Source organism: Hemiscyllium ocellatum, chromosome 6 (assembly GCF_020745735.1).
Source record: "Hemiscyllium ocellatum isolate sHemOce1 chromosome 6, sHemOce1.pat.X.cur, whole genome shotgun sequence".
Lineage (NCBI taxonomy): Eukaryota > Metazoa > Chordata > Chondrichthyes > Orectolobiformes > Hemiscylliidae > Hemiscyllium > Hemiscyllium ocellatum.
The window spans coordinates 13,897,183-13,925,107 of record NC_083406.1 but is presented as its reverse complement, the minus strand read 5'-3'; the positions used below and the strand labels follow the sequence as shown (position 1 = coordinate 13,925,107).

The window sequence follows — 27,925 nt, the reverse complement described above, 5'->3', positions numbered from 1 at the left end:
AATTCATTGCCGCAGAGTGCAGTGGAGGCCGGGACACTAAATGTCTTCAAGCAGAGATTGATAAATTGTTGATGTCACAAGGAATTAAGGGCTACGGGGAGAATGATGGTAAGTGGAGTTTAAATGTCCATCAGCCATGATTGAATGGCGGAGTGGACTCGATAGGCCGAATGGCCTTACTTCCACTCCTATGTCTTATGGTCTTATAGCCTTAAGTCTTTTACTGGCTGGACAGCTGTTATTCTAGCGAAGGTAAGAATTGTTCATGGGACACTGTGGAATCTCCATCATAGTACATATTGAAGAAATTACCCAGGAAACTGGATTTACTACTGGGAGATTCCACTACACCTGGAACCCTCCAAAAGTCCCTATTTAAATTATAGTCTTTGGTAGAGCTCAATAAAATTAAGTAAGTAGTTACTCAGGAAAGGTTAGACTGTTAAGCACTCATGTATCTTTTGATCTGAACCAAAAATCATAATTTGCTCAGCATCATGGTGAGTCCTAATTGTGCCCTTTTAGGATGGTGGTTGATGGTGACTGATATTTCCCCTCCTTGGCTCTGCATTCTCAGCAGGATTATTGCTCAAGGTCTTCAGTTGGTTCCAAACATTAATGCCAGAGTCTCAATCCCAGTTGGTTTGGGGAGATGGATTTTAACCTTGCTGTTAAACAAAACAAAATGAAATAACAAACAAGGAAGCTCGTGGAACTTAGTCTGGACTGTAAATACAATTCTAAAGTTATAGTAAGTTGGAGTAAAGGAAACTGTTGTAAAATACCTGATATTCCACCCCTTCTTCCTGGAAGCTAGTAATTTAAGCGAGGATGCAGTTCAAGAAGACAGCAAGGCAATGCTTTTTTAATTTCTTTTTTAATGTGCACCCCTTTTAGGTGATTTGATGAAGAGCACAGGCCCTTTAAATTACTTTGCACATACATCTCGGTGTGGTAAATCGATGGTATTGACATCTCAATGTTGGCAGGATGTTTCAGGTTGCTGTATAATTTGGAGTGAATGTTGACTGATAGTCTTTTGGTAGTTTCCTGAATTATCCTTGTTCCATGTGTAGATACATTGTACTGCAGCTAGTGAACTATAGAAGACATCATTTCCAAGCCTATTCCTCTCTTCACCTGAAACCCACGTGTTTCAGGCTGAACTCACTGTAACAGTGATCAGGAATGGGAAGCTCGCTGAACTTTCTTCTTCTGGCAAGAATCTGCTTGATTATACGTAGAGATCCAAGATAGAAGCTTGAATCTGTCAGTCCTGGAGCAGTGACGATCATTCTCATGCAGTGTTTCAATGAGCCAAATTCTGCATTATGTATGATTCTTGATAAAACCCTGAGTCTCGCTTTCTGATTCAAAGCCTACAACTATCCCTGAGTTCTTGTTCGGTGTATTGCCAACACTGCATGAATCACTGGCAAAAACACAAGTATACTTTTATGCCATAATCATAAAGACCATAGCATTTGCTATATGTCTACAGTTCAATAACATTTATCCAGGGAAAGTGCTTGAGCATGTAAAATAGCCCAAAGTCTTTTATTTTGACATATTATAAATTGAATTGAATCTTTCATAAAAATCAGATCCAGAAGTGACTTCATTTGGTGCCTTATGGAAACAGAACACATAGTTAGTTTCAGATAACAAAGAACAACCGAGAGTAACATAATTTAACACCTGATCATGTCTCTGTGTATAAAGTTAGAGGTACATAATTACAACTGGCTCTGTACCTGAACATACCCTTGACTAACGTCTATTGTTAACTTGTTTAAATGATTGGAAGGGATGGAGAAGTAACTAGCAAGCAGTGGCTACAGAATTGCTTTGACATTTTGGATTGAAAGAAATTTAACATTGATTAAATATGAGTGGAAGGAAATGAAATAGTTATATTTTTGTACAGCTGTACAAAAGGCAGCATGCTAACATTATTTTTGTTCCGGCAGTAGGAAGTGCGGAAGTGTCACGCAGGAGGCTGGTCATAGGGTTGCATACTTGGCCGGTTGCTTTACCCCAAACACCACTCGGGTAGTGTCTCCCACCCATACCCCTCCTCTAACCAAAACAAAGTTCTGTGAGTTGGTTGGTAAGGTGGTAAGTGGTTTCTTTCATGTTTCATTTTCTCAGTGGTCTATTGGGGAATTTAGAATAGTGGGAATGGAGATTAGGGCAGCTGAATGTTTCTCCTGCAATATGTGGGAGGTAAGGGTCACCTCTATTGTCCCTGCTGACTTTGTTTGTGGGAAGTGCACCCAACTCCAGCTCCCCGTGTTAGGGAACTGGAGCTGGAGCTGGGTGAACTTTGGATTATTCGGAAGGCGGAGGGGTTATTGAGAGGAGTTATTGAGAGCTGAAAAATGTGTTGCTGGAAAAGCGCAGCAGGTCAGGCAGCATCTGAGGAGCAGGAGAATCGACATTTTGGGTATAAACCCTTCGTCAGGAATGAGGAGGGTGTGCCAAGCAGGCTAAGATAAAAATAGGGAGGAGGGACTTGGGGGAGGGGTGTTGAGAATGTGATAGGTGGAAGGAGGTTAAGGTGAGGGTGATAGGCCGGAAAGGGAGTGGGGGGAGGAGAGGTCAGGAGGAAGATTGCAAGCCAAGAAGGCGGTGCTGAATCCGAGGGTTGGACTGAGATAAGGTGGGTGGAGGGGAAATGAGAAAGCTAGAGAAATCTGCATTCATCCCTTGTGGTTGGAGGGTTCCTAGGCGGAAGATGAGGCGCTCTTCCTCCAGGCATCGTGTTGCCATGGTCTGGCAATGGAGGAGGCCAAGGACCTGCATGTCCTTGGTGGAGTGGGAGAGGGAGTTAAAGTGTTCAGCCACGGGGCAGTTGGGTTGGTTGGTGTGGGTATTCCAGAGGTGTTCTCTGAAACGTTCCGCAAGTAGGCGGCCTGTCTCCCCAATGTAGAGGAGGCCACATCTGGTGTAGCGGATGCAGTAAATGATGTGTGTGGAGGTGCAGGTGAACACCCTCCTCATTCCTGAAGGAGGGCTTATGCCCGAAACGTCGATTCTCCTGCTCCTTGAATGCTGCTTGAGCTGCTGCGCTTTTCCAGCAACACATTTCCAGCTCTGATCTCCAGCATCTGCAGTCCTCACTTTCTCCTAGGAGTTATTGAGAGCCAAATGAAGAAGGTGGATGGGTTGCCGTCAAGGGTAGGAAAGGGAACCGGCAGGCAGTTGAGGGATCTCCTGTGGTGGTTCCCCTCAACAACAAGTATACCGTTTCGGATTTTGTTGGGGGGATGACCCACCAGGGTAAGTAATGGGGCAAAGGTCTCTGGCGCAGAGTCTGTCCCTTGCTGCTCAGAAGGGAAGGGGGAAGAGGAGCAGACCTTTAGTCACTGGGGTCTCCATAGTTAGGGGGACAGATAGGAGGTTTTGTGGGAATGAGAGACACTCACGATTGGTGTGTTGTCTCGCAGGTGCCAGGGTTTATGATGTCACTGACCGTGTTTTCGGGATCCTTGAGGGGGAGGGGGAGCAGGCCCAAGTTGTGGTCCACAAAGGCACCAATGACATAGGTAGGAAGAAAGGTGGGGGTCTAAGGCAGAAATTCAGGGAGCTAGGGTGGAAGCTTAGAGCTAGAACAAACAGGGTTGTTACCCCTGGTTTGTTGCTCGTGTCATGTGACAGTGAAGCAAGGAGCAGAGAGAGCGGAGCTGAACACGTGGCTGCAGGGATGGTGCAGGAGAGATGGTTTTGGATTTTTGGATAATTGGAGCTCTTTCTGGGGAAGGTGGGACGTCTACAAACAGGATGGTCTTCACCTGAACCAGTGAGGTACCAATATCCTGTGGAGGGGGGAAGAGATTAGCTAATGCTGTTCGGGGGGGTGGGGGGGGGGGTGTGGTGGTGGAGGGGGAGCATTTAAACTATTGCAGCAGGGGGTTGGAAACCTGAATTGTAGTTCAAGTGTACAGGAGGTTCAAGATAGTGAGGTCAGGGATAGGTTTACAAGGTCGCAAGAGGTCATTGGCAATCAGGATGTTGGTTTGAAATGTGTGTACTTCAATGCCAGGAGCATCTGGAATAAGGTGGATGAACTTGCAGCATGGGTTGGTACCTGGGATTTTGAGTTTGTGGCCGTTTCAGAGACATGGCTAGAGGAGGGGCAGGAATGGTTGTTGCAGATTCTGGGATTTAGATGTTTCAGCAAGAACAGGGATGTTGGTAAAAGAGGGGTGTGCGTGGCATTCTTAAACAAGGGTAATATTACAGCAGCTGAGAGAACATTTGAGGACTCATCCACTGAGGTAATTTTGGCTGAGGTTAGAAACAGGAAAAGAGAGGTCACCATGTTGGGAGTTTTCTATAGGCTTCTGAATTGTTCCAGGGATATAGAGGAAAGTATAGCAAAGGTGATTCTCAATAGGAGCAAGAGTAACAAGGTAGTTGTTATGGGAGACTTTAACTTTCCCAATTTTGACTGGGAATATTATAGTTCAAGTAGTTTAGATGGGTCAATTTTTGTTCAATGTGTGCAGGAGGGTTTTCTGACACAGTATGTAGACAGGCCAACAGGGGGAGATGCCATATTAGATTTGGTACTGAGGAATGAACCCAGTCAGGTGTTAGATTTGGAGGTAGGTGAGCACTTTGGTGATAGTGACCATAATTTGGTTATGTTTACAAGCAATGGGCAGGGATAGGCATATACCATAAGGAAAAAGGTATAACTGGGGGAAAGGCAATTATGATGTGATTAGGCAAGATATAGAATGCAGGATGGGGAAGGAAACTGCAGGAGACGGACACAGTTGAAATGTGGAGCTTATTCAAGGAACAGATATTGCAGGTCCTTGATTAGTATATACCTATCAGGCAATGAGGTAGTTGAGAGAAGGAGCCCTGGTTTACTAAAGAAGTTGAAGCTCTTGACGTGAGGAAGAAGGAGGCTTATGTGAGGATGAAGCATGAAGGCTCAGATTATGAAGGTTTGAGTGTTATAAGTTAGCCAGAAAAGATCTAGGAGAGGGCTAAGAAGACCCAGGAGGGGACATGAGAAGATGTTGACAGATACTATCAAGGAAAATGCTAAGGTCTTCTATAGGTATATCAGGAATAATAGAATGATGAGAGTAAGATTAGGGCCAATCAAAGATAGTCACGGAAAGTTATGTGTGGAATCTGAGGACATATGGGAAGCGCTTAATGAATACTTTTTGTCAATATTCGCATTGGAAAAGGGCAGTGTTAGTGAGCACATGGAGATCCAAGCTACAAGATTAGATGGGATTGAGGGGACAACGAGGAGGTTTTAGCAATTTTGGAAGATCTGAAAATAGCTAGATCCCTGGGCTGGATGGGATTTATCCTCGGATTCTCTGGGAAGTCAGGGAGGAGATTGCAGAGCCTTTGGCTTCGATTTTTATGTTATTATTGTCGACAGGATAGTGCCAGAAAACTGGAGGATAGCAAATGTTGTTCCCTTGTTTAAAGACGACAACCCTGGAAATTATAGGCCATTGAGTCCTACTTCAGTTGTGGGTAAGGTATTGGAAGAGCTTATAAGAGATAGTCAACATGATTTTATGAAGGGCAGGTTGTGCCTCACTAACATTATTGAGTTCTTTGAGAAGGTGACAAAACAAGTGGATGGAAGTAAAGCAGTTGATGTAGTGCATATGGACTTCAGTAAAGCATTTGATAAGGTTCCACATGGTAGGCTATTGCACAAAATATGGAGTTTCAGGATTGAAGGCGATTTAGTGGTTTGAATCAGAAGTTGGCTAGCTGAAAGAAGACAGAGGGTGGTGTTTGATGGGAAATGTTTATCGTGGACTCAGTTACCAGTGGTGTTCCACATGGATCTGTTTTGGGGCCACTTTTATGAATGATCTGGATTTGGGCACAGAAGGATGGATGAGTAAATTTGTGATGACACTAAGATAGGCAGAGTTGTGGATAGTGCTGAAGGATGTTGCGGGTTGCAGAGGAACCTAGATAAGATGCAGAGCTGGGCTGAGAAGTGGCAAATGGAGTGAATGCGGAACTGTGTGAGGTAGTTCATTTTGGAAGAAATAACAGGAATGCAGAGTACTGGGCTAATGGTACAATTCTTGGCAGTGTAAATGAACAGAGAGAGCTTGGTGTCCCGGAGCATAAATCCCTGAAAGTTGCCACACAGGTTGATGAGGTTGTTAAGAAAGCATATGGTGTGTTGGCGTTTATTAGTAGGGGGATTGGGTTTCAGAGCAATGAGGTTATGCTTCAGCGGTACAAGACACTGGTAAGGCCACACCTGGAGTATTGCATGCAGTTCTGGTTACCGTATTATCGGAACCATGTGGAAGCTTTGGAAAGGGTTCAGAGGAGATTTACTATAATGTTGCCTGGTATGGAAGGAAGGTCTTACAAGGAAAGGCTAAAGGTACTGAGGCTATTTTAGTTGGAAAGAAGAAGACTGAGAGGTGACTTAATCGACACATGTAAGATAATCAGAGGGTTAGATAGAGTGGACAGTGAGAGCCCTTTTCCATGAATGGTGAAGGCTAACACAAAGGAATATAGTTTGAAATTGAGGGCTAATAGATTTAGGATAGATATTAGGGTAATTTCTTCACTTGGAGAGTAATAGAGGCGTAGAACAGCTTGCCTGCAATAGTAGTAGACTCGCCGACATTAAGGGCATTTAAATGGGCATTGGACATACATACAGTAGGATTAGGTGTTCACAACATCTTTTAGATAGTTAGAGATGCTTGCAGACTTTCTTCAATCACCAGAGACAATTAACACAGTGCAAAATCTCACAAGGCCCAAGTGCAAGCTGGGAGAGAAGTCACAACCACCTCTTACCATTTCCTGTGTGTTTAGATTTCTTGTGGTATTTTGGTGAGGCAGTAGAGAACAACCAATTGTTCTGCAACTGTGTGTTAGAAAGTCTGGGTCACTTTTCCAGAATCCATCTTCCTTTCATAACAGGGAAGGGTTACACTGTGCTCATTCTTATTCTGAGAAATTGAATGTGTGGGAAATCATAGGAATAATCCTGTTGCTAATCCTGGTAACACATTCCTAGTTCACACATTAACATGCCAGACTGCGTAAATGGGGAATTTTTATGTGTGGTCTCCCACTTCATTGCTGTAAGTTTTGTGGAGACTCAGGATAAAGCAATGTAACATCAAAGGACCATTCACTGAAGATTCTAACAATGGAGTGGAAAAGGCCTTGAGGATGTTTTTGAAAGTGTCAATTGTCTATTTAAGTATGGTACCATAAATCCCTACTGTATTCATTTTACTGTTGACCCAGTTTAGGTAACCTGATTGATTTTTCATGCTCTCTAAACCTAATGAAGACAGACATGTCCCCAGCATTATCTCAACCATGACCAGGCAACAAGAATGGAAATTTGCCAACAGCACCAAGCTAAGAGGATTAATAGGTTGTTATATAGAATGTTAAAGACTGTAGATGGTCTTACAGACAACATCTGAATGTAAATGATATAAATGAAAGGCGTCTTATATGGAATATATTTAACTGAGTAAACAGAGGAACTCCGGTGTGCTGACATTATAGTGGCAGTTTGAGACGTCATAATACATCATAAACAAAACAGACACATCTTTGGTTTGAATCCAGAGGCATAACTTTATGAAAGCAAGCCAGCAATGTTTAACTTGAACAAGATTACTACCATGCAGTTCGAAAAGTGTGTGTAAATTGGACATTACATGAGTGAATAGTAGTGGGAAGGCACAGGGCTATGATTTAAGATAAGTGCCTTAAGATCAAGGAGATAGATGGGATGTTAGTTTTCTCATCAAAGTGAAAAGATTAGGATAGCAGATGATGGATGTTCTCAAGATTATTAACAATTGTTTGATAAATATTTGTTTCCACTGATGAGGCAGTAATAAGTTAGCACCAGTTAAGATAAACAAAGAACTAAAAACAAATATAATAAAGATTTTACACATGGAAGGTGGTTGGATTATGAGATTTCATGTCAAAAATTATTGTTTTAGTTGTCTGTAAATTATTTCAAAAGCAAATTACATAATTATAAAAACAGAAAAAAGGAATATTAGAATCTTTGATAACAAATAACATCAACACGCTTCTAACTCAGAGGCATGTTTGCTATTACTAATATTATATTATAGATACAATAGTAGTAAAAGAATGACAGGCATTGAGGAGAATTAACTTAATGTAGAATCTTATTCTAGTCTGAAATGGGATGCATTCAAGGGTGGTGGAAGCAGAAAGCAAGCTTAATCTGTATTTGAAAAACAGAATGGTTATAAGAATGGTTGTAGGACAAAATGGATAACTCCTTCAAAGTGTCAGCTGATTCTTACCAAGTTAAATGACCATCTTGTATGCTCAATGATTCCGGTTCTTTTATGATTAATTGTGAAAGTGTAGGGCCCAACTCACTGAACATCAGACAAACTTTTACATTTCTCAAATTTTGAAACTACTTTGATGACATAATTGCTGAGAAAAATCAAATTGAAAAAAAAAGCCCGTGGAAAACCAAGAATCCAAATTATCTTCACATTAACACCTTGAGGAAAATATTGTGATTTGTGATAAAGCTGATTTGTAAAAATAGATACTGTGAATATACCAGAAAGACATTGCTGCATTGATCTTCACCTACTTGTAGACTCAAATTCAGCACACTTGTATGATGTGTTTAAGGTTATTCTTTGAGGGATCACAGCCTAAAGGTAAGCTCGGTACTGAATAATTCCAACTTTTCTATTTATGATACATTTACTTGCTTCTGGCAATGACTTGAGACAAAATAATGTAATTTTCTTTATTGCGTTAGGTACTGAATTTGAGGAGGATGAAAAATGAGCACTGCTATGCTTGAGCTTTTGAGAAGGCAAAAAATGGTTCGGCTCCATTTGTTTTAGACTTGCCTCAGCTCGATAAGGTTATTGCATTGAATTCAATTCCAGTTCTTTACTGTTTTTAGCTGTCTTAACAATGCTGTATTGCAGGACTGCATTTTGTTAGAGAAGTTAGGTTTTGGAAAAGACAACATGAGTTCTAGTAAGTGTTAAGGATGACTTGTTAAAGGTAAATTGTTCAAAACTGGTTGGGGAGGGTAATAGAAGATATTTGGGCCTACACTCTCTTGATCACCTGCTATAACATTAACATATGTCATTGAGTCATAGAAACGTACAGCACGGAAGCAGACCCTTCGGTCCAACCCTTCCATGCCAACCAGATATCCTAATCTAGATAATCTAGTCCCATTTGCCAGCTCTTGGCCCATATCGCTATAAACCCTTCCTATTCATATACCCATCCAGAAGCCTTTTAAATGTTGCAATTGTACCAGCCTCCACCACTTCCTCTGGCAGCTCATTTCATACATGCACCACCCTCTGTGTGAAAAAGTTGCCCTTTAAGCTCCTATTAAATTTTTCTCCTCTCACCCTAAACCGATGTGCTCTAGTTCTGGATACCTCCACCCCAAGGAAAAGACCTTGTCGGTTTACCCATGCCCCTTATGATTTTATGAATCTTTACAAGGTCACCCCTCACCCTCCAACGCTTCAGCAGATTCAGCCCCTCCCTCTCATTCAAACCCTCCAACCCTGGCAACATCCTTGTAAATCTTTTAAATCTTTTCCCTCTCATGTTAAACCTAAGATTTAAGAGGGTCCTGAGGGGCAACGTTTTCAAACAAAGTTGTGTGCGTATGGAACAGGCTGCCAGAGGACATGTTGGAGGTGAATGCACTTATAAAATTTAAAAGATATCTGGATGGGTACATGAATAGGAAGGGTTTAGAAGAATATGGGCCAAATCCAGGCAAATGGGTCTAGTTCGGTTTAGGATACCTGGTCAGCACGGATGAGTTGGACCGAAGGATCTGTTTCCATGCTGTATAACTACAACTCTTCGTTGCATACAGCAGATGCATCTGATCAATTTTGGAATCAGTTCATGGACTCCTAGATCATTTATAACTTCAGCTATGTGGTATGATGAGTGTCATATTTGTGAGGACTATGAATATTTTTGGCCTATATTTCACTATTTGAAGGGGCTGCTCCTAAATTTCTGAATCATGGTCCCAATCTTTGGCTACCTTCTGTGATAGGAATCGGGGCAGCATGTTTACTATGTCATTTCGCAAATTTCCTTCCTTTCTGATTTGTGTTTTTAAATTAGTTTCATCCTCTAAATTTTGGGAACTTGTGTTTCCTTACAAATTGTAATAATGATTTGACAAAATGACTGCATAGACAGTCAGCCAGGCATTACCAGTGAATTTCCATTTGAGGGCCCATTTTGATCGATGAATTCCTGCTGGTTCCTGTGTTTTGGAAAGTTGTGGAAAATATACATTAACTCAGTTAATTGTCATTTGTAACATAAAAGAGTGTAAAGACAAAAGTGTGAGACATATGTGTCTATCTTCACTTATATCAATCGATTCATTTCTCTGTCGAGTTATCTACAACAGAAATACATCCCAGCATCCCTCCAGGCAGATCCTCATTTCACTTCAGCACCTGGATCACAATAAAGCGATAACATACAATCTTGCTGAAAATGTGTTGCTGGAAAAGCGCAGCAGGTCAGGCAGCATCCAAGGAACAGGAGAATCGATGTTTCGGGCATAAGATTCCTGAAGAAGGGCTTATGCCCGAAACGTCAAATCTCCTGTTCCTTGGATGCTGCCTGACCTGCTGCGCTTTTCCAGCAACACATTTTCAGCTCTGATCTCCAGCATCTGTAGACCTCATTTTCTCCTCTAACAGAAATTCTTGTCTTGATTAAGAGGGGGGCCATTTGTCTATAAATATTATTATAATTCATGATGAGAAGCACTTTGTATATTAGAGTATGATATGAATATTACCAATTCAACTGTCTATCAAATCCCATCATGTGTCCCCAAAGAAACATCTCCCTTCCATATCATTGTGGTGTAGAAACAATGTTGAGTGAATTTGGCATCAATTAATGCACCTTAGAGAAACTGTCCCTGGACTAACTCATGTATTCCAGACTGCTGGAATGATGATTGAGATATTTAGATGACCGCTAGGTTCCCCACACATCCATGGGCATTTTGCTCATATTGGGTGAGTCTGTCACTACATGTCAAACTATCCCAGTGAGTTACAGGTTGGATCTCCTTTGATTACACAGACTGTTATTCCACTCCAAGCCCAATTAACTGGGGCTTACCTGCCTAGCATCATCTTCCTTCAGCCAAACTTATCTTACTTTGAGGAGAAAATGAGGTCTGCAGATGCTGGAGATCAGAGCTGAAAATGTGTTGCTGGAAAAGCGCAGCAGGTCAGGCAGCATCCAAGGAACAGGAAATTTGACGTTTCGGGCATAAGCCCTTCATCAGGAAAGGGCCTATGCCCGAAACGTCGAATTTCCTGTTCCTTGAATGCTGCCTGACCTGCTGCGCTTATCTTACTTTGAGACTGTGCTGTTATTTAGGCGCCTCATAACTGGTGAGAGATCAATAGCCAATGTTAGCTGTGACAATGTTCAGACTGTTGAGTGTCTGTTCTCTGGTTGAGTCAGCAACACCCAGGATGGACCACCATCTTTAATTAGATGGCAGCCTGAATATGATCTCCTTATTAACCCATTGTGCCAATATACCACTGGCCCTGACACCTGCTGAAAAGTAGTTGTATTCTGTTCTCAGTCCTGGCAACGAAATCTCCTAGTAAGCAGAACAATTCAGACCCTTGTACTGCCAGAATAGGGAGTAATGAAATGGGTAATTCAATTGTCACAAATTACCTATTGGTACAATATTCAGAAAGATTAATGTGCCAGTTCCAGATTTCATTTTAGATTTTCAGCACTCACAATCTTTCTAATTATGTGTTTTATTTAATCTGTATTGAATTAACTAAGAGAAACACAGTCTGTTATGATCAAAGAACTCCTTTATACCATTGATGCCTCTTGTTTGCTCACTCAGGAACATTCTTCTTTGCAGAGAACTTGTTCTGCCAAATGAGAAGCATCAAGAAAACTGCATGTGATTGACAGTGAAATCTTTGTTTTTGACCACATTCAATAATAAGTCTTTGGAGTGGTAAGCAAACTCTGCTATCTTGTGTCTGCGGTGACAAACAGTTTCTCTCTTGAAGCAGAACCTGAGACACGAACAGGGAAAGCAGCTAACACCTCTGGGCAACTCATGAAGCATGCTTGAGTATTGCTATATTGACTCTGAGAACCAAGGTGTTGGTGCATGAGAGTGGTGAGTAGCACCTTGCTGCATCTCTATGAACATAGAGGGGGTGACAGAAAACCAGATGCCACGTTCCAATGGAATCGATTAGGGTCACCAAGCTGCATGATGTCTTCAGCACCCTGCAGGTGGGACACAGCAAAGATACATCTAGTCACAGTCCATCAGGTCTATCTGTTCAAGGATAGATTTCTTGTCTGTGACTCAGTCAGATCCACTAATGACTTCCTGATTAAGGGCTGCGGCCTGAAACATCGATTCTCCTGCTCCTGGGATGCTGCCTGATCGGCTGTGTTTTTCCAGCAACACACACTCAACTCTGATCTCCAGCATCTGCAGATCTCACTGTCTCCCATCAATGAATGTACCAAGCCTGCTTCCACCCAATGCATATACTCACATGCAACAAACAACGGTTAATTCAATCTTTGTAGAACTTGCATTTGCCTGGGTTATGTGTAATTTGAAGGCTATCACAATACCCTGGCTGAGATCAGAACGTACATGGTGATAAAATTGTTTTAACATATGGCAAAGATAGGAAGGGCATAGACATTTATAGCAACCTGGCAGCATAGCTAGTAAATGTTCTGCTTTAATTACATTATGAAATAATTTAAATTGCACTGTTTGTTAAAGTACTAAGGAAACATAAAGATATTAAAGATATTTAATACAGCAGATATGATATAGTATCTGTTCATTAAGAGAAACTGGCAAAACAAAATGAGTGATTTACTTCATGGGGGCATGTGGAACCAACCTTGGCTTCTCATTCCCTGAGAGTGTTGTACACCAGAGCCTAGCACTGACCCTTAGCTGGAGTCCCATCTCCTCAAAACCCATTCGACTTCGCCTCCCACTGTTGTCAATCTGCTTCCTTCCTCCTACTCTGCAGCCAGCCAAACGAGAAATTAACTGGAGTATTCATATCTTCTCTGCAGACTTGTGCCTGATATCAATGTGGGGAACACATTCCCCAAAACCTGTCTTGTTTAACTTATAATTTTCATGTTTGAAATGATTGATTTCAATACATTTCCCGGGAGGATTTTGTATTAATAAAATTAAGTAGAATTGTTAGAAATGCCTTGTAAATCTCAAAATGTGTTTAATGCTGAGCAACATGCTTTAAAAAGGATGTTATGATTTGGAGATGCCGGTGTTGGGCTGGGGTGTACAAAGTTAAAAATCACACAACACCAGGTTATAGGCCAACAGGTTTAATTGGAAGCATTAGCTTTTGGTGCGCTGCTCCTTTATCAGGTGGTTTTGGAGGATACAGTTGTAAGACACAGAATTTATAGCAAAAGTTTACAGTGTGATGTAACTGAAATTATACATTGAAAAATACCTTGATTGTTTGTTGAGTCTTTCATCTGTTTTGAATACCATGATAGTTTCATTTCTTTCACATGTAAATCACAAAACTTTTTATAAAAGTTACATTCTCAGGTTAACTCAGGTCATAGACACTCACAACCCCCACCACAGACACACACACACACTCCCATACTCACACATGCACCCCCTCACAGACTTAGACACTCTACACTCACATACACACACATATACACTCTCTCTCACACTCACAACCCCCCACCCCAGACAGACAGACACACACCAAAACCCATATGCACATATATACATATACGTTTGTGGGGTGAATTTGTACTTACAGAGTTACATTGCATGAATTAATGTAAGACTGTTAACTCACTTTTTACATTAGAATCAGTCTAAACATTATGGCACAGACAGAGAACACAGGGGCCTAACACCTTCAACATATTATGTGGCTAACACCAATTGTTACAGTTAACCTGAGAATGTAACTTTTAAAAAAATGTTTTGCGATTTACATATGAAAGAAGTAAAACTATCATGGTATTCAAATAGATGAGAGACTCAACAAACAATTAAGATATTTTTCAATGTATAATTTCAGTTACATCACACTGTAAACTTTTGCTATAAATTCTGTGTCTTACATGTTGTGGTTCTGTTCGCCGAGCTGGGAATTTGTGTTGCAGACATTTCGTCCCCTGTCTAGGTGACATCCTCAGTGCTTGGGAGCCTATGGTGAAGCACAACTCTTCGCACAAATTCTGTGTCTTACAATTGTGTCCTCCACAACTACCTGATGAAGGAGCATCGCTCCGAAAGCTAGTGCTTCCAATTAAACCTGTTGGACTATAACCTGGTGTTGTGGAATTTTTAACTCTAAAGGATATCACAGCCTTGGAGAGTATGAAGAGGAAATTTACTAGAGGAAATCAGAGTTGAGAGTTAATCTGCTTTGCAGATGGAGATTTTCAAACTCCTGGTAAATTACTGTTCCCAGTGATATTAGATGTTGCTTGCCAAAGGAAACACTTTTAAAGTGATTGGTAATTGACCAGAGGTGACTTAAGGAAGCAATTTTTCCCCTGAAATGTTGTAAACTGAAATATGCTGAATAAAATGGTGGAATTAAGAGATTCAGTGACAATATTCAAAAGACATTTGGATAAGTACTTGCATGAACAATATTGATGTGATTATTGTAAAAGAGATGCGAAGTGGGATTAATTAGACAGCTTCATGAAAGAGCTGGCAAAGATACATCAATCATATGAAATAGGAATTGGAAATGGGTGTATCATTCAGCCTACTGAGCATGTGCCACCATTCTAAAAGATCCGTTTGTGGTCTTGACTCCACTTTCCTGTCTGTACATCATAACCTTTGACTTGCTTAGAGACACAATGGGCTGAATGAACAGCTCCTTTCGAATGGGCAGCACAGTGACTCAGTGGTTAGCAGTGCTGCCTGACAGCAGCAGGGACCCTGTTTCAATTCAATGAAAGGTGACTATCTGTATGGAGTTGGCACATTCTCCCCATGTCTGCGTGGATTAGCACTGGCTATTTTGGTTTCCTCCCACTGTCCAAAGATGTGCATATTAAGTGGATTGACCATGCTAAATTGCCCATAGTGTCCAGGGATGTGTAAGTTAGTTGGATTAGCCATGGTTAATGCAGTGCTACTGAGATGGAAGTGTGTCTGGGTGGGAGGCTCTTCAGAGTGTTGATGTGAATTGGATGGGCTGAATGGCCTGTTTCCAAAGTGTAGGGATTCCATGATTCACTATTGCCGCATAGCGTTATGGACCTGGTTTCAATTCCACCCTCAAATGACTGTCTATATGGAGTTTGCACAGTATCTCTGTGTCTGGTTGGGTTTCCTCTGGGTGGTGCTGAAAATGTGTTGCTGGAAAAGCGCAATAGGTCAGGCAGCATCCAAGGAGCAGGAAATTCGACGTTTCGGGCATAAGCCCTTCATCAGGAATGGCTTCTGGGTGTCCTACTTTCCTCCCAAAGTCCAAAGATGTGCAGGCTAGGTGGATTAGCCATGGGAAATGTAAGATTACAGGGATAGGGGAGGGATGTGGGTCTGAGTGGAATACTCTTTGGAGGGTTGGTGTGGACTCTATGGGCTAAATAGCCTGCTTCCACGTTGTAGGGATTCTATGATTCTGTGCTTTCTATTCTATGATTCGATTAGGTGATTGCTATGGTTACATTCCCTCTAAAAAATTAAGAAATCAGCTACAAACTGTAGTTTCTTTTCCTAAGAGTTGCTCAATAATGATCACACAAGAGACACACACTGATTCCTTTTGTACACTTGAAGCTGACTGACGCAATCATATATTACAGCTTAAGTAAATAGAGCAGATTTTCAAGGATACTTACGGTTTAATAAAACATCTCTTATAGCAAATGTAACCAATCACTAAGATTAAGATGATTTCTATTGGTGTAGAAATTAAATACGGAGTCCAATCTATTGCACCTGAAAGTTGGGCACAAAGAGAGCAGTTAATAGAAATGAAACTTAAACAAATTAAAAGTAATGTGTTATCATACTGCGCAGAAATCCAAACAAGAGGAATTACTCTGCATGACCAGGATAGACAATAAATACTAGTCTTACGAGTGAACCATACATTGCATGAAAGAGCAAGAAGGTTTTGGCAGCCTCAGCGGCCTCCGCTAGTTTGTGCAGTATGGGCACATGAGTGTTACCAAAAGGTCCCTTACTGTCTCCAAAAGTGCCCTGGGACCAAATGCAAAGATGTTCCTGATGTGGTTTCATGGGTCAAACACCCCAGCCAGGATAATATGATCTGAGTGCTGGCCAATGTGTTAACTCACAAAAGTTAGGGTTCTTGTTGAGACAGATGTGGTCAAGTTTATTAACACTGACTATTTACATTTGTTATAATATCATAGATTTACATATAACCTGGACTGGAACTTACTGATGTGGCTGTGTGTTATTTACATTTAGTTGACTGAACGGACACACTACACTGACTCTATTAGCCGAGCGAGAGTTTGGGTCCACGTGCTCTGAGAAAAAAAACAAACACTTACTCTGCCCACTCTGGGTTGGTTTCAGCATTTTCGGTTTCCTCCAAGCCTTCAGGTTCCTTTTGTCCTTGCAGTAAGTGTGGACTGAATCAATTCTGAACTCCTGTGGGTTTCCACTCAATAATTTTGGTTATGACTTCACTTCTGAACATTACTCCTGGAATCTTAGCCCAAAGGTTTACTGAGCTTTATAAGGTGGTGTTGAAGTAGGATTCCTAAGCAGGAGCTTGTCCGCTCCATCCAGTTCTTTTCTTCTTTTTCCTCTTTTCGTGTTTTCTTTAACCTTTTTCTTCTTTCTATTTATTTCTCTCTACTCACCTCCATTCCTCAAATAGCATGGGTCGTGCAGAGTTGAGCCAGCACAGACTCGATGGACTCCCCGTTTCGAGATGGAGCCTATCTCGGACTCCCAGCCTTGAGGTGAAGCCCAGCACAGACTTCCAGCCTCGAGGAGGCCCAGCGCATACCCCCAGCCTTGAGATGAAACTGAGCATGGACTTCTGGCCTCGAGGTGAAGCCCAGTGTATTCTCCCAGCCTCGAAGTGGAGCCCAGTGTATTCTCCCAGCCTCAAAGTGGAGCCCAGCACAGACCTCCGGCTTCAAGGTGGCCCAGTATGTACTTCTAGCCTCAAGGATGCTCAGCATGTACTCCCAACCTCAAGGTGAAGCCCAGCACAGACTTACAGCCTCAAGGAGGCACAGCACGACCTCCCATCTCGAGGTGAAGCCCAGCATGGACTCCCTACTTTAGAAATTTTTTGACTGAAATGCTAAAATTTTACACCTTTACCTCTATTTTCCTAATTTACACCTAAGAATTTGGATCTAGGAATTTTTGGATCAAGCTTTATTGGGACTGGAATGCTGATCTTTTATCTTTATTTCTTCATTTTTCCAATATTTAGATTTGGGAATCTTTGTACATAAAATGGCATTGGAAATGGCAACTTTGTACACTTTTCACTGTTTTCCTGTATCCCTGCACTTGAGCACAATAAACCTAGTTCTAATGCTAACTTTAATTCCTGTGATAAATACATCCAGAGGCCTTTCTGGGATGCATCTAATTCCAAAGTGATAAGCTTTGAGTAATCACAAAATTGAAGAATACTCTTGCTGGATGATGAAGCATTTTTGGGAGATTGAATAGTACGATGGCGGACTTGCTGCTGTAAGTAATATGTGTTGTTTTGCAGAAGATCAAAAAAAGGACGTGCCTTGGTCACAAATTATGGAACACTTGGATAAAAAGTTAAAGAACTTGAGACTTTATTATATAAGCTCCATCTTGCTGTGTAGGCATCTTCTGTATGTCTTCTCTTTTATTTGGTGAGATGAAGTACAAAGGGTGGTTGACAAATAAAATCAAAGTAATTGATTTGGCTCATATTGTTTAGAATGTTATACATTTGAGAATAAAACCATGTTTTCTTGCTCCTGTCATTAGCTGAAGAAGGTTTGTGTCATTCTCACGTTTTGTTTTCTGAGGATTGCAATGTCATTTTTCTTTGTGAAGTGCTCAGTCACCAGAATGTAATTGTGTCCTGGGACATGGAAAATATCATGTGTCAATCTTGCAAGATAGCTCAGAAGGAATCTTTCATGGAAGGAAAAGTTCCTTCAATTATTGAGATTAATGAATACACTCATTGTTGCAGTCTGAAATCTTTGGTTACCCAAATGACTGATTCATCGCTTTATGAATTGTAATAATGCATAGAACTGTGCAGGTTGATAGACAAATGATAGTTGATCCTGCTGTTTCAACTATATAAAGGCTTCAGGCGTCCAGCTCAAGGAACTAAATCAACATTTAAGATGGATAATGGCAATACAAGTATAAACAGTTTGCTCACCTTGGATGGACTGTAGCACATTGTGCCAGTTTCCTGAGTTCATCTCATGTTAGATACATAAATTGTAGATTTGCACTTGCACTGTTTGAATCTTGGTATTTTGTGCATTTGTCTATCCCTTTGTAGGTAAAAGCTTCAAATTTTCTGATGGGTCCATGTTGTTTCTGGGATTGCTGACTGATATTGTCTGACTGGTATCTGTAAGCTGTGACATTGCAGATACTCTTTGAAATCTGTTCATACACTTGCATGTCATGGATGGGATTTTGGAAATATCCTTGACACCGTGCTTTGGTTGACTCTCCTTCATATACAGCTAAAAGGTATCAGGTTGAACTATGGGTTTTGCTGACCACATGGGCTTCTTGCATATTTTTTCACGTCATTTGTGAACTTTATGCTTTGTAAATTGCTGTTTACAAATCTGTATTAAATGCAATTCTAACAGTACCTTTTTCTCTCCAAAAAGAGAAAATTGTAAAATATTCCTCTCGTCAATACCTCTCATCCCAATATGCAGTACCCAAGCACCACCCATGCAACACAATACTCTCTACCCATGCCCATAGTCCATGGTACATCTAATTTCATGTTTTACTTCTTTATCAATCCCAGTGGCCTTTCATATTTGATGGCAACTTGGTATCTACTTCCAAAAGTCACCTTCTCCCTTTATCTACCATAACACTCATTGAGTACCCACAAGGACTAAAGTGCATAGGAGAAAAAGATAAAATGCTATGAATTAATAGTCTATATCTTTGACTTTCTCTATTAAGAAAGTCATGCTCATTCATAAAATCACAGTTTGGCATTTATTGACATTTCTTGACACATCTTGACAGGTTGGACTGTTCCATGGGCTGCATGTGCTTTTTTATGGGCAATCTTCTCTATAGATAAAAGTCCCAAAGAAAACCTGACCCAGCTCCCCAAACGATGCTTGATGTCCACCCACAAAGTGTCATGGTACCACATCTACAGAAGTCATCAGGTCTCCTGGCAATCAAAAGATATGCATTGCTTTTCCTTCATTTAATCTCCACAATCCTAGTTCATAACTCGAATGACTCCAAAACCTAATTGAATCGGAGGGAGCTGATTATTTAAACAGACAGCTGAAGGAGAAACCTTCCATGTGTGAACTATGGATCACTCCTACCCCACAAAATTCAGCGGCCTGGGGTTGGGATCAGTTTTGAAATTCCTGACTTTATCACCATGGTGATGACATTCTCTGCTTGACAATCTATAGTCGAATGATTTGAGTGAGATGCACAAATAGATGTATTACAATTACACCCAGTGACATGCTGCTGGCTACTAGACTCAGTGTGGCACTATTGAACTTCGGAATGCTGCTTAAAATATGCTAATTCTATATATATAAAATTATTTCACAAGACCCCCAAACCCCTCTTAACCATCCATGCAAGTTAATAGCAGGTAACCATTAGGTTACACTCTGGAATACACTGTGTGAAAGGACAAAGATTCAATAGTAATTAACTAAAATGAAATTGAATATATAATTGAAGAAGGAGAAAATTGGAGAGGTAAGAACAAAGGGATGGAATGAGCTGCCAAAGGAAGTGGTGAAGGGTGGTATAAATGCATCATTTAAAAAGCATCTGGGTAGGTATATGAATAGGAATTGTTTAGAGGGATAAGGGCCAAGTGCTGGCAAATGGGACTAGATTACCTTGGTATATCTGGTCAGCATGGATGAGTTGGACTGAAGGGTCTATTTCCATGTTGTGCATCTCTATGACTCTATAGCTCTAAATCAGCATCAAATTGCAGAATAGCATTAAAAACATTCTTTCTGAATGCATGCAGCACTTGCAACAAGATAGCTTTATTTGATTAGAATACTAGTAGAAGTAAAAGGGTATGATTTAATTGTCATTATGGAGTCATGGCTGCAAGTTGGCAGAAACTGGGAACAGAAAATTAAAGCACATTCAATATTTAGGAGAGAAAAGCAAGACGAGAAAGGAGTGGGATAGCGCTGATAATAACGGAAAGGTTCGTTATATGCTGAAGAGAGAACCCTTGAAAGAATCTGGATGGAACTAAGAAATGGCAAAGGTTTGCAGGACCCCAAATGGTTGTGGTGTAGGATCAGACAGTTATGGAAGAGTCCCTTCAGCCCTTTGAATCTGTACTGTCAAAGATACACTGTCTATGCTAGTTCCATCTTTCTGCACGAGGCCCATCGCCCTGAATGTTTAGATACTTCAAATGTTTATCCACAAACTTCTTAAAATTTGTGAAGTTTCCCACCTCAACTACCATCCCAAGCAGTGCATTCTGGTTTTCCACCACTCTCTGGATGAAAAAGATTTTCCTCAAATCCCCTCTGAAACGTCTACCTTTCACTTTAAAATTGTGCCTCCTTCTAACTGAGCCCTTGACTAGGGTGAACAGCTGCTTTCTAATCACCCCTCATAATCTTATATACCTCAATCACCTCCCACCTCCCACCCACAACTTCCCTGCTCTAAAGAAAACAACCCAGGCTTATCCAGGTTTTCTTCATCGCTGATAGCTCCATCCAGGCTGGTGTAAGTCCTTGAATGTGTTGAAGGCAGAGCTAGGTTGATTCTTGATTAGTAAGGGATTCAAGGGTTGCAGGGAAAAGGAAGGAGAATGAGGTTGAGAAATACATCAGCCATGATCAAGTGGTAGAGCTGATTTGATGGGCTGAATGGTCTAATCCTACTCTTCCATCTTATGGTCTAATAGAATCTCCACTGCACCCCTCCAGTGCAATCACATCCTTCCTACAGTGTGGTGACCAGAACTACACACAGTATTTCAACGAGCAGAACCAAACTTTTTTAGAGTTTCATGTGAACTCTCTGCTCTTACACTCTTTGCCACAACTGATAAAGCCCAGTGTCCCAGATGCCTTGTCAATAATGCTATTAACCTGTCCTGCTATCTATAGGGTTCTGTGGATAAGCCCCCGAGGAGCCCTCTATTGTTCTGATTTTCCTAGTGTCTTGCCACTCATTGAGTACTCTCTTGTCTTGGTCCTTCTTCCAAAGTGCATCTGTTCATATTTATGAGGGTTAAATTCCAGCTGCCACTGATCTGCCCATTTGACTAATCTGCTTATATCCTTCTGTTACCTAACACCTTACTCCTCAGTGTTACGGCAAGGTATAAATCAGGAATTTAGAAAGGCATGAATCAAGGGAAATGTCTTATCATGAGTAACGTCGATTTACAAATGGTCTGGGTAATTCTAATGAGAACCGAAGTGTTTGCGTAGATTTCTGGACCAAAATGTTGAGGAATCAAGAGCATCATATATTTTAGATCTTGCATTATGCACTGAGAAAGGACTAATTAATATTTTTGTTGTATAATCTTTAGATATTAGTCAAAATAGTATGATAAGATTTTCCATGAAGTTTGTAAAATATGCAGTTGAATCTGAAACTTGGGTGTTAAATCTGAACAAGAGCAATTATGAAGGTGTCTGTAGGACGTTGCCTGTGCTGACTTGGAAAAATAGATTTGATCGTAAACAGGCCATTATTTAAAGAATGAATTTCAGGTTTTAAAAAATAAACATATATTCCTTTAGGCAAAAAATGAATAAGAGAAGAGAGAGAGCAACCGTCGACAAGAATGGGCGGCACAGTAGCACAGTGGTTAGCACTGCTGCCTCACAGCGTCAGAGACTAGGGTTCAATTCCTACCTCAGGCAACTGACTGTGTGGAGTTTGCACATTCTCCCTGTGTCTGTGTAGGTTTCCTCCGGGTGCTCCGGTTTCCTCCCACAGTCCAAAAAATGTGCAGGTTAGGTGAATTGGCCACGCTAAATTACCCATAGTGTTAGATGAGGGTTAAATGTAAGGGAATGGGTCTGGGTGGGTTGGGGGTCAGTGTGGACTGGTTGGGCCGAAGGGCGTGTTTCCAAGTAAGTAATCTAAAATGTTAAAATTTGGGTTCGAATCAAAGATGGAAAGTTGCCAGAAATGGTTGCAAGCTTGAGGGTTGGGAGACTTTTGGAGTTCAGCAAAGAAGGACCAAGAAATTAATAAAGATAGAGAGAATATGATAGGAAAAATAAACAAAATCTCTTCCCTAGGGTCGGGGTGTCCAGAAATGGAGGGCATAGGTTTGGGGTAAGAGGGGAAAGATATTAAAGAGACCGAAGGGTAAACCTTTTCAAGCAGAGGGTGGTGTGTGCAGGGAATGAGCTGCCAGAGGAAGTGGTGAAGGCGGGTACAATTGCAACATTTAAAAGGCATCTGGATGGGTATATGAATAGGAAGTGTTTGGAGGGATACGGGTTGAGTGCTGGCAGGTGGGACTAGATTGGGTTGGGATATCTGGTCGGCATGGAAGGGTTGGACCAAAGGGTCTGTTTCCATGCTGTATATCTCTATGACCCTAATAGAAAATGAATATAAAATAGCAAGTTATTATTGTATAAGTTTCTATAAGTATGCAAAAATGAAAGGATTACAAAAGAGAAATGTGGATCCATTATAAGCTGAGATGAATTAATTTCTAATAGAAGATAGAGAAAAAGCAGAAAAGCTAACTAAACTCTTTGTGACTGTCTTTACAGAGGAAGTCTCCCTGAATTATGATCCAAGTGAGAGTGAATTGAGCCAAATTAAAAGTTGTAAAAAAGTGGTGTTGGAAAAATTAATGGGATTGAAAATAACAAATCCCTGAGATCCAATAAATATCACCCTAAAATGTTGAAAGAGGGAGCCATGGATGCATCAGTGATCATCTGGAGTATTATGTGCAGTGTTGGTCTCTTTGCTTTTGGAAGTATGTACTTGCTACAGCGTGAATGCAATGGATGTATACCAGACTGATTCCTGCAATGGCGGAACTATCCTATGAGGATAAATTGAGGAGACAGAGCCTGCATTCTTTGGAGTTTAGGTCATTGCAAAATTTTTAAAGGGCTACTCAGAGTAGATGCAAAAGGATGTTTCCGCTGGTGATAAGTTGTTGGGAAGAAATGTGGAGGTGGTCCCTTAATCAATGACACTGAGTACCTGATTGAAGGACTGTACATTGAGAAGGAGGAGACCAAAGAAAGCCACCTCCCTCCGACTTCCCTGACACCCCCCTTCTCTTTATGAACCTTAACCTGCCTTGCTCACCCCGTGGCTTGAGCCCTTGTGGTCCTGCAGCTTTGAGTTTTATTTTTCCAGCAGCAGTCACAGCCTTCTCAGTCACGTTGCTGAACACAAGAGTTACCAGCCTTTGGCTGGCAGCACTCATCAGGCAAGACTTTTGCCCCAGGGTTTTGATTCCAGGGGAAGACCCACGGGTGGCCTCACCACTGCCTGACTGTTGTACGGTTCAGTGGATCTTCCTGAAAAGAGGCAGCATGAATCTCTCACTTGTTTTCCATTTGGTGAACAAGATGCAAATCCCACAACTAGGTCTTGCCTATTAATAGGAAATCCCATCTCACCAGATACTGCTGTTATAACGTCACCATTGTGATATGTCTGTCTTGCATATTGTTGCTGCTGCTTGTAATTATTGCCAGGAGGTGCACTATCATGACATGTCTGTCTTGTGCCATACTCATACACTCATGTAATTTGTTGGAATTACTCTTTGACAACCATCATCCAACTCTGACTAGGTTGACTCGTCTTTCTACTTAACTGCCCTTTGCCCTCTCAAAGTGATCTCAGAATTTTTCAAGTTCTGATCAAATGGCCAAAATACTGACATTTTTTCTTTTCTGGATGTCAATCCTTTTGAGTTACTTTTACTCTTGCAATTTCAAATGTTTCTTCCCTTGTCTTATGGTCTGCTAAAAGAAGTTTCATCACACGTCTGTGAATCTGCATTGCATGTTGCATATCACATATTGCAGATAACTAACTAAAACTACAAGCTTAGCATCTACAAATTAGATAAAACTATAGTGGAACTGTTTTGTAAAATTTGCTTTTGTTTCTCTTTTGAAAAAGAGGGATGAGAAGATTGAAAGCAGGAAGTTCTTACTTGAATCAAAAATAACAAGGTGCCATTTGGTATGCAGTTGAAAGTTAACTCCATCCAATGTGCAGCTGTAATTCCCAGCATCAGAAGTGTGTAGTATTTTCATCTGAAGACTGAAGGGTTCCTTGTGAGTCCACGATAATCTCAGAGTAGTATTTGATTTGTATGTCTGGTTGAGAGTATGTAAATAAGAATAAAGTTGTACAAGTTTATCGTTCTCTTCTTTACTCCAGGTAATTTGTGTCAGATTTTCCAGTGTGGCATTTTTACATTGAAGTTTAACTGTACTTCCAACTGAAATTCTAACCAATTCTCGATCATCGGCACCTGTTAAAATAAAATCTGTTCAACCAAATGATTTCAATATTAGCTAACATTTAGATTTACATTGTATAACAGAAATTTAAAATAAGATGTGCACATGTAAATTATTTTGTAAATTTAAATTACAATTATTACTTCAAAGCTGTTTTCATATTTGAATGTAATACACAACAGGGAGCCAGATTTTTTCCCCTTGTACTGTTCAATGAACAATTTTGGGAGATGCTAATTCAGGATCTACAAGCTATAATACAAAATCTTTTTACTTTGTATGAAGCTTTGAAATAAGAAATAAGACAGAAATATTGGCCTAGATCTTCCAATCTCCAGCAAGGTGGAGACTAGACTTATTCTGAAAGGTGTATATTAGAAACTGTGGGATATAGGTAAATTAATGTTACTTCTGCAAATCTGCAATTATAATTGATTATACAAAAATAAATGAACTCACATCAGTGTGTAATTGTTTCAGCCAAGAGCTGAGTCAACAAGAAAGGAAACTATGTGGAGGAAATGCATAATTGTTCTTTTGTATAAGCTAAAAATGTATGCAAGAAAGAAACGGGACTGCAAAACAATGGTAGATATTACAGGCACTAGATTAAATGCTGTGAAGAGAGGCAGTTAAACTAGATATGCCTGTATAAACAGTAGGTATAAACACCTGTTTCCCACTTTTACAGAAACACAGGAACAAGCCCCAATTAAAAGGGCTTAGTGATAAGATGCTGTGAGGGGCAGCACAGATAGAGGGAGTAGATAATGGTAAGCAAAGGGTGGGGTGAAGTCAAACGGCCTTGTGAGGCCAGGAGTAAACATTTTGTCACAGACAAGGCCTGATAAGACAAGAGATAAACAAGAGTAATGGGTAGTGGTCTTAGGGAAATGGAGGATGTAAATAGGGGAGGAAACAATGAAATAAGAAAAAAATGTAGGAACCAAATTATATAAATATCGAGTATTTGTTGAATTCACTGTGTTTTGTCCCTGCCTTGTGGACATCACACCCACTTGCAAGTGTGAAATAAATGACACAACTGATTCAGATCTTGTCTCAGACTGAAATTATTGAAGTGAGTGAGCTTTGTTTCTCACAGAAACTCTGAAATCCTGATGTACTAACGACGTGGGAATAGGCTCAGGAAATGTAACCTTCTATTGAGCATTCACCTTGAATCTAAGATCCTCCCAAAAAGTCTCCAACTTTAATTTTAGAAGGTTCCAATTTACCTGGATAACTTGCCATGAAATGTTAGATTGATTTAAACCTGCTCCATAAGACCATAAGATATAAGAGCAGAAATTAAACCACTCAGCCCATGGGGACTGCTCTGCCATTCAATCATGGCTGATTGGTTTTCCAACCTCAATTTCTCACTTTCTCTCCAATTGCAGCCTAACTATAAAACTGGTCCCCCACCCACTACTCACACACTCCCACTGAACTCTATATCCTCATCCCTGAAACCCACCTCCCTGATCATATGCCTCTTCCCTCCACAACCCCAACAAATTACAATCTTCAATCCTTAGAATTCCAATCCCTGTCCAATTCTCCCCATTCACCAGAAACTCGACATGTCCCTCCCATAATCTCACCACTTAATACTCCCCTGATCTTTTACCCATCTTTGTTTGTCCCCTGCCTTCCACTCACCACCTACCTGCCTGGTAATTCGCTTATTCATCCTCCACTCGAACTACTTACCCACCTTCTAATTTTACCCCTTACTGACCCACCTAGCACCATGTCTCTTGCTGATCCATTTGCCAGCTCACACTTGTGCCAGGAACCTACCTAACCACTAAACTACTGCCACCCTACTCCATTAATCACCTACTAATGTACTCACTCACCCAATTACCTGCCATACTAACTCCTCAGTCACTTACCTTATACATTTATATTCTCTGTGTAATGTTTCTAAGAAGCTTTGAGACCTTCAAACTTTGATAACTTTCATTATAGTGCTATACAAAGTGGATGTGACTTCCCTGGAGATTCACTGTGCTCCCTCTGTAAAGGTTGCCTGAGTTTTTAGGAGAATCTTCATTGGAAGTCAAGTTCAAAAAACTCATAAGCAATTAAATAAGTAAATAAATGACTTCTTGTCTGAACTGGTTTGGAAGTTTGAATCCCCAACCAGATTTTTCATGATGATTGCAAGGTCTCTGTTCTCTAAACTTTGCTCAGTGGCTGTGGAACAGGAGTCCCTTACAACTGTTAAGATAAGAAGTTCAATGATGTCTGTCTTCACTGTTCATGTTGTATTATGAATCCTGTTTCCAAGAAGAGTTTTTAGTCTCAGACAGTTAACCCTCTTTCTGTTTTCACAGATACTGCCAGACCTGCTGCATTTCTCCAACACTTTCTGTTTTCACTTCAGATTTTCAGGTGCCTGAAATTTTATGTATTTACGACAAAGGGAGAGTGGAAGGATGAGGGGATGTCCTCCAAGTTGATCGCAACGCCTTGGTGTACTCCCCCGAGGTGGAACCACGTTGTTTCAGTTTAACACCTCCGTCAGCTTGAGAGATGATGCAAACAGATGAGATCATTACGGTTTACAAAGATCAGTCTATTCTGCTTTATTATGCAACCATATGATTCATGAACAGTCCATGGTCAAATGAATGTATAAGTGTATGATTAATTAGGAGTAGGGTTTCATAAGGTCATAGTTAGCATGGTTGTGACTTTAACTCTATTCTTCTGTGAAACACTGTAACCTTTTCCTCCCTTGTCAATCAGCAATCTATCTAACAGCCTTAAAAATGTTCAACAACTTTTCCTCTGCTGCTGTTTTGGGAAGAAAATACATTGGATTAATGTCCTTCTGAGATAAATAGTTTTTCCTCATCTCAATATTAAATAACCTGTTATTGTTAACAGTGCCCTCTAGTTCTAGTCTTTCCCATAAAGGGGAATATACTCTCAATATCCACTTTGTCAATCTCCTCAGGATCATCATTTCAACATCACGTAGATAATGCCACTTCACTTCACTTCACCAGCTTGCTTGCATTTTTGCCTTCGACCTGCTGCAGTGCTCCACAGAAGCTCAATGCAAGTTGAAGGATTG

The 27,925-nt window shown here is 40.8% G+C and overlaps 1 protein-coding gene across 2 annotated transcripts in view; it reads right to left on the bottom strand.

The window, feature by feature from the left end:
• Positions 1 to 893: 893 nt before the first annotated feature.
• LOC132816642 (uncharacterized) overlaps positions 894 to 27,925 on the bottom strand; it is a 46,930-nt gene continuing 19,898 nt past the window's right edge. Inside the window, exons 2-5 of one of the 2 annotated variants that reach the window (XM_060826469.1) lie at positions 24,522 to 24,845; positions 15,979 to 16,078; positions 10,273 to 10,324; positions 894 to 1,629 (exon numbers count right to left, since the gene is read on the bottom strand). In XM_060826469.1, the coding sequence (XP_060682452.1) occupies positions 1,558 to 1,629; positions 10,273 to 10,324; positions 15,979 to 16,078; positions 24,522 to 24,845 (548 nt within the window). In that variant the 3' untranslated portion in view covers positions 894 to 1,557. Of the gene's footprint in view, positions 1,630 to 10,272; positions 10,325 to 15,978; positions 16,079 to 16,662; positions 16,764 to 24,521; positions 24,846 to 27,925 lie in introns of those variants that run through there. The other variant, XM_060826471.1, reaches the window with a different exon arrangement.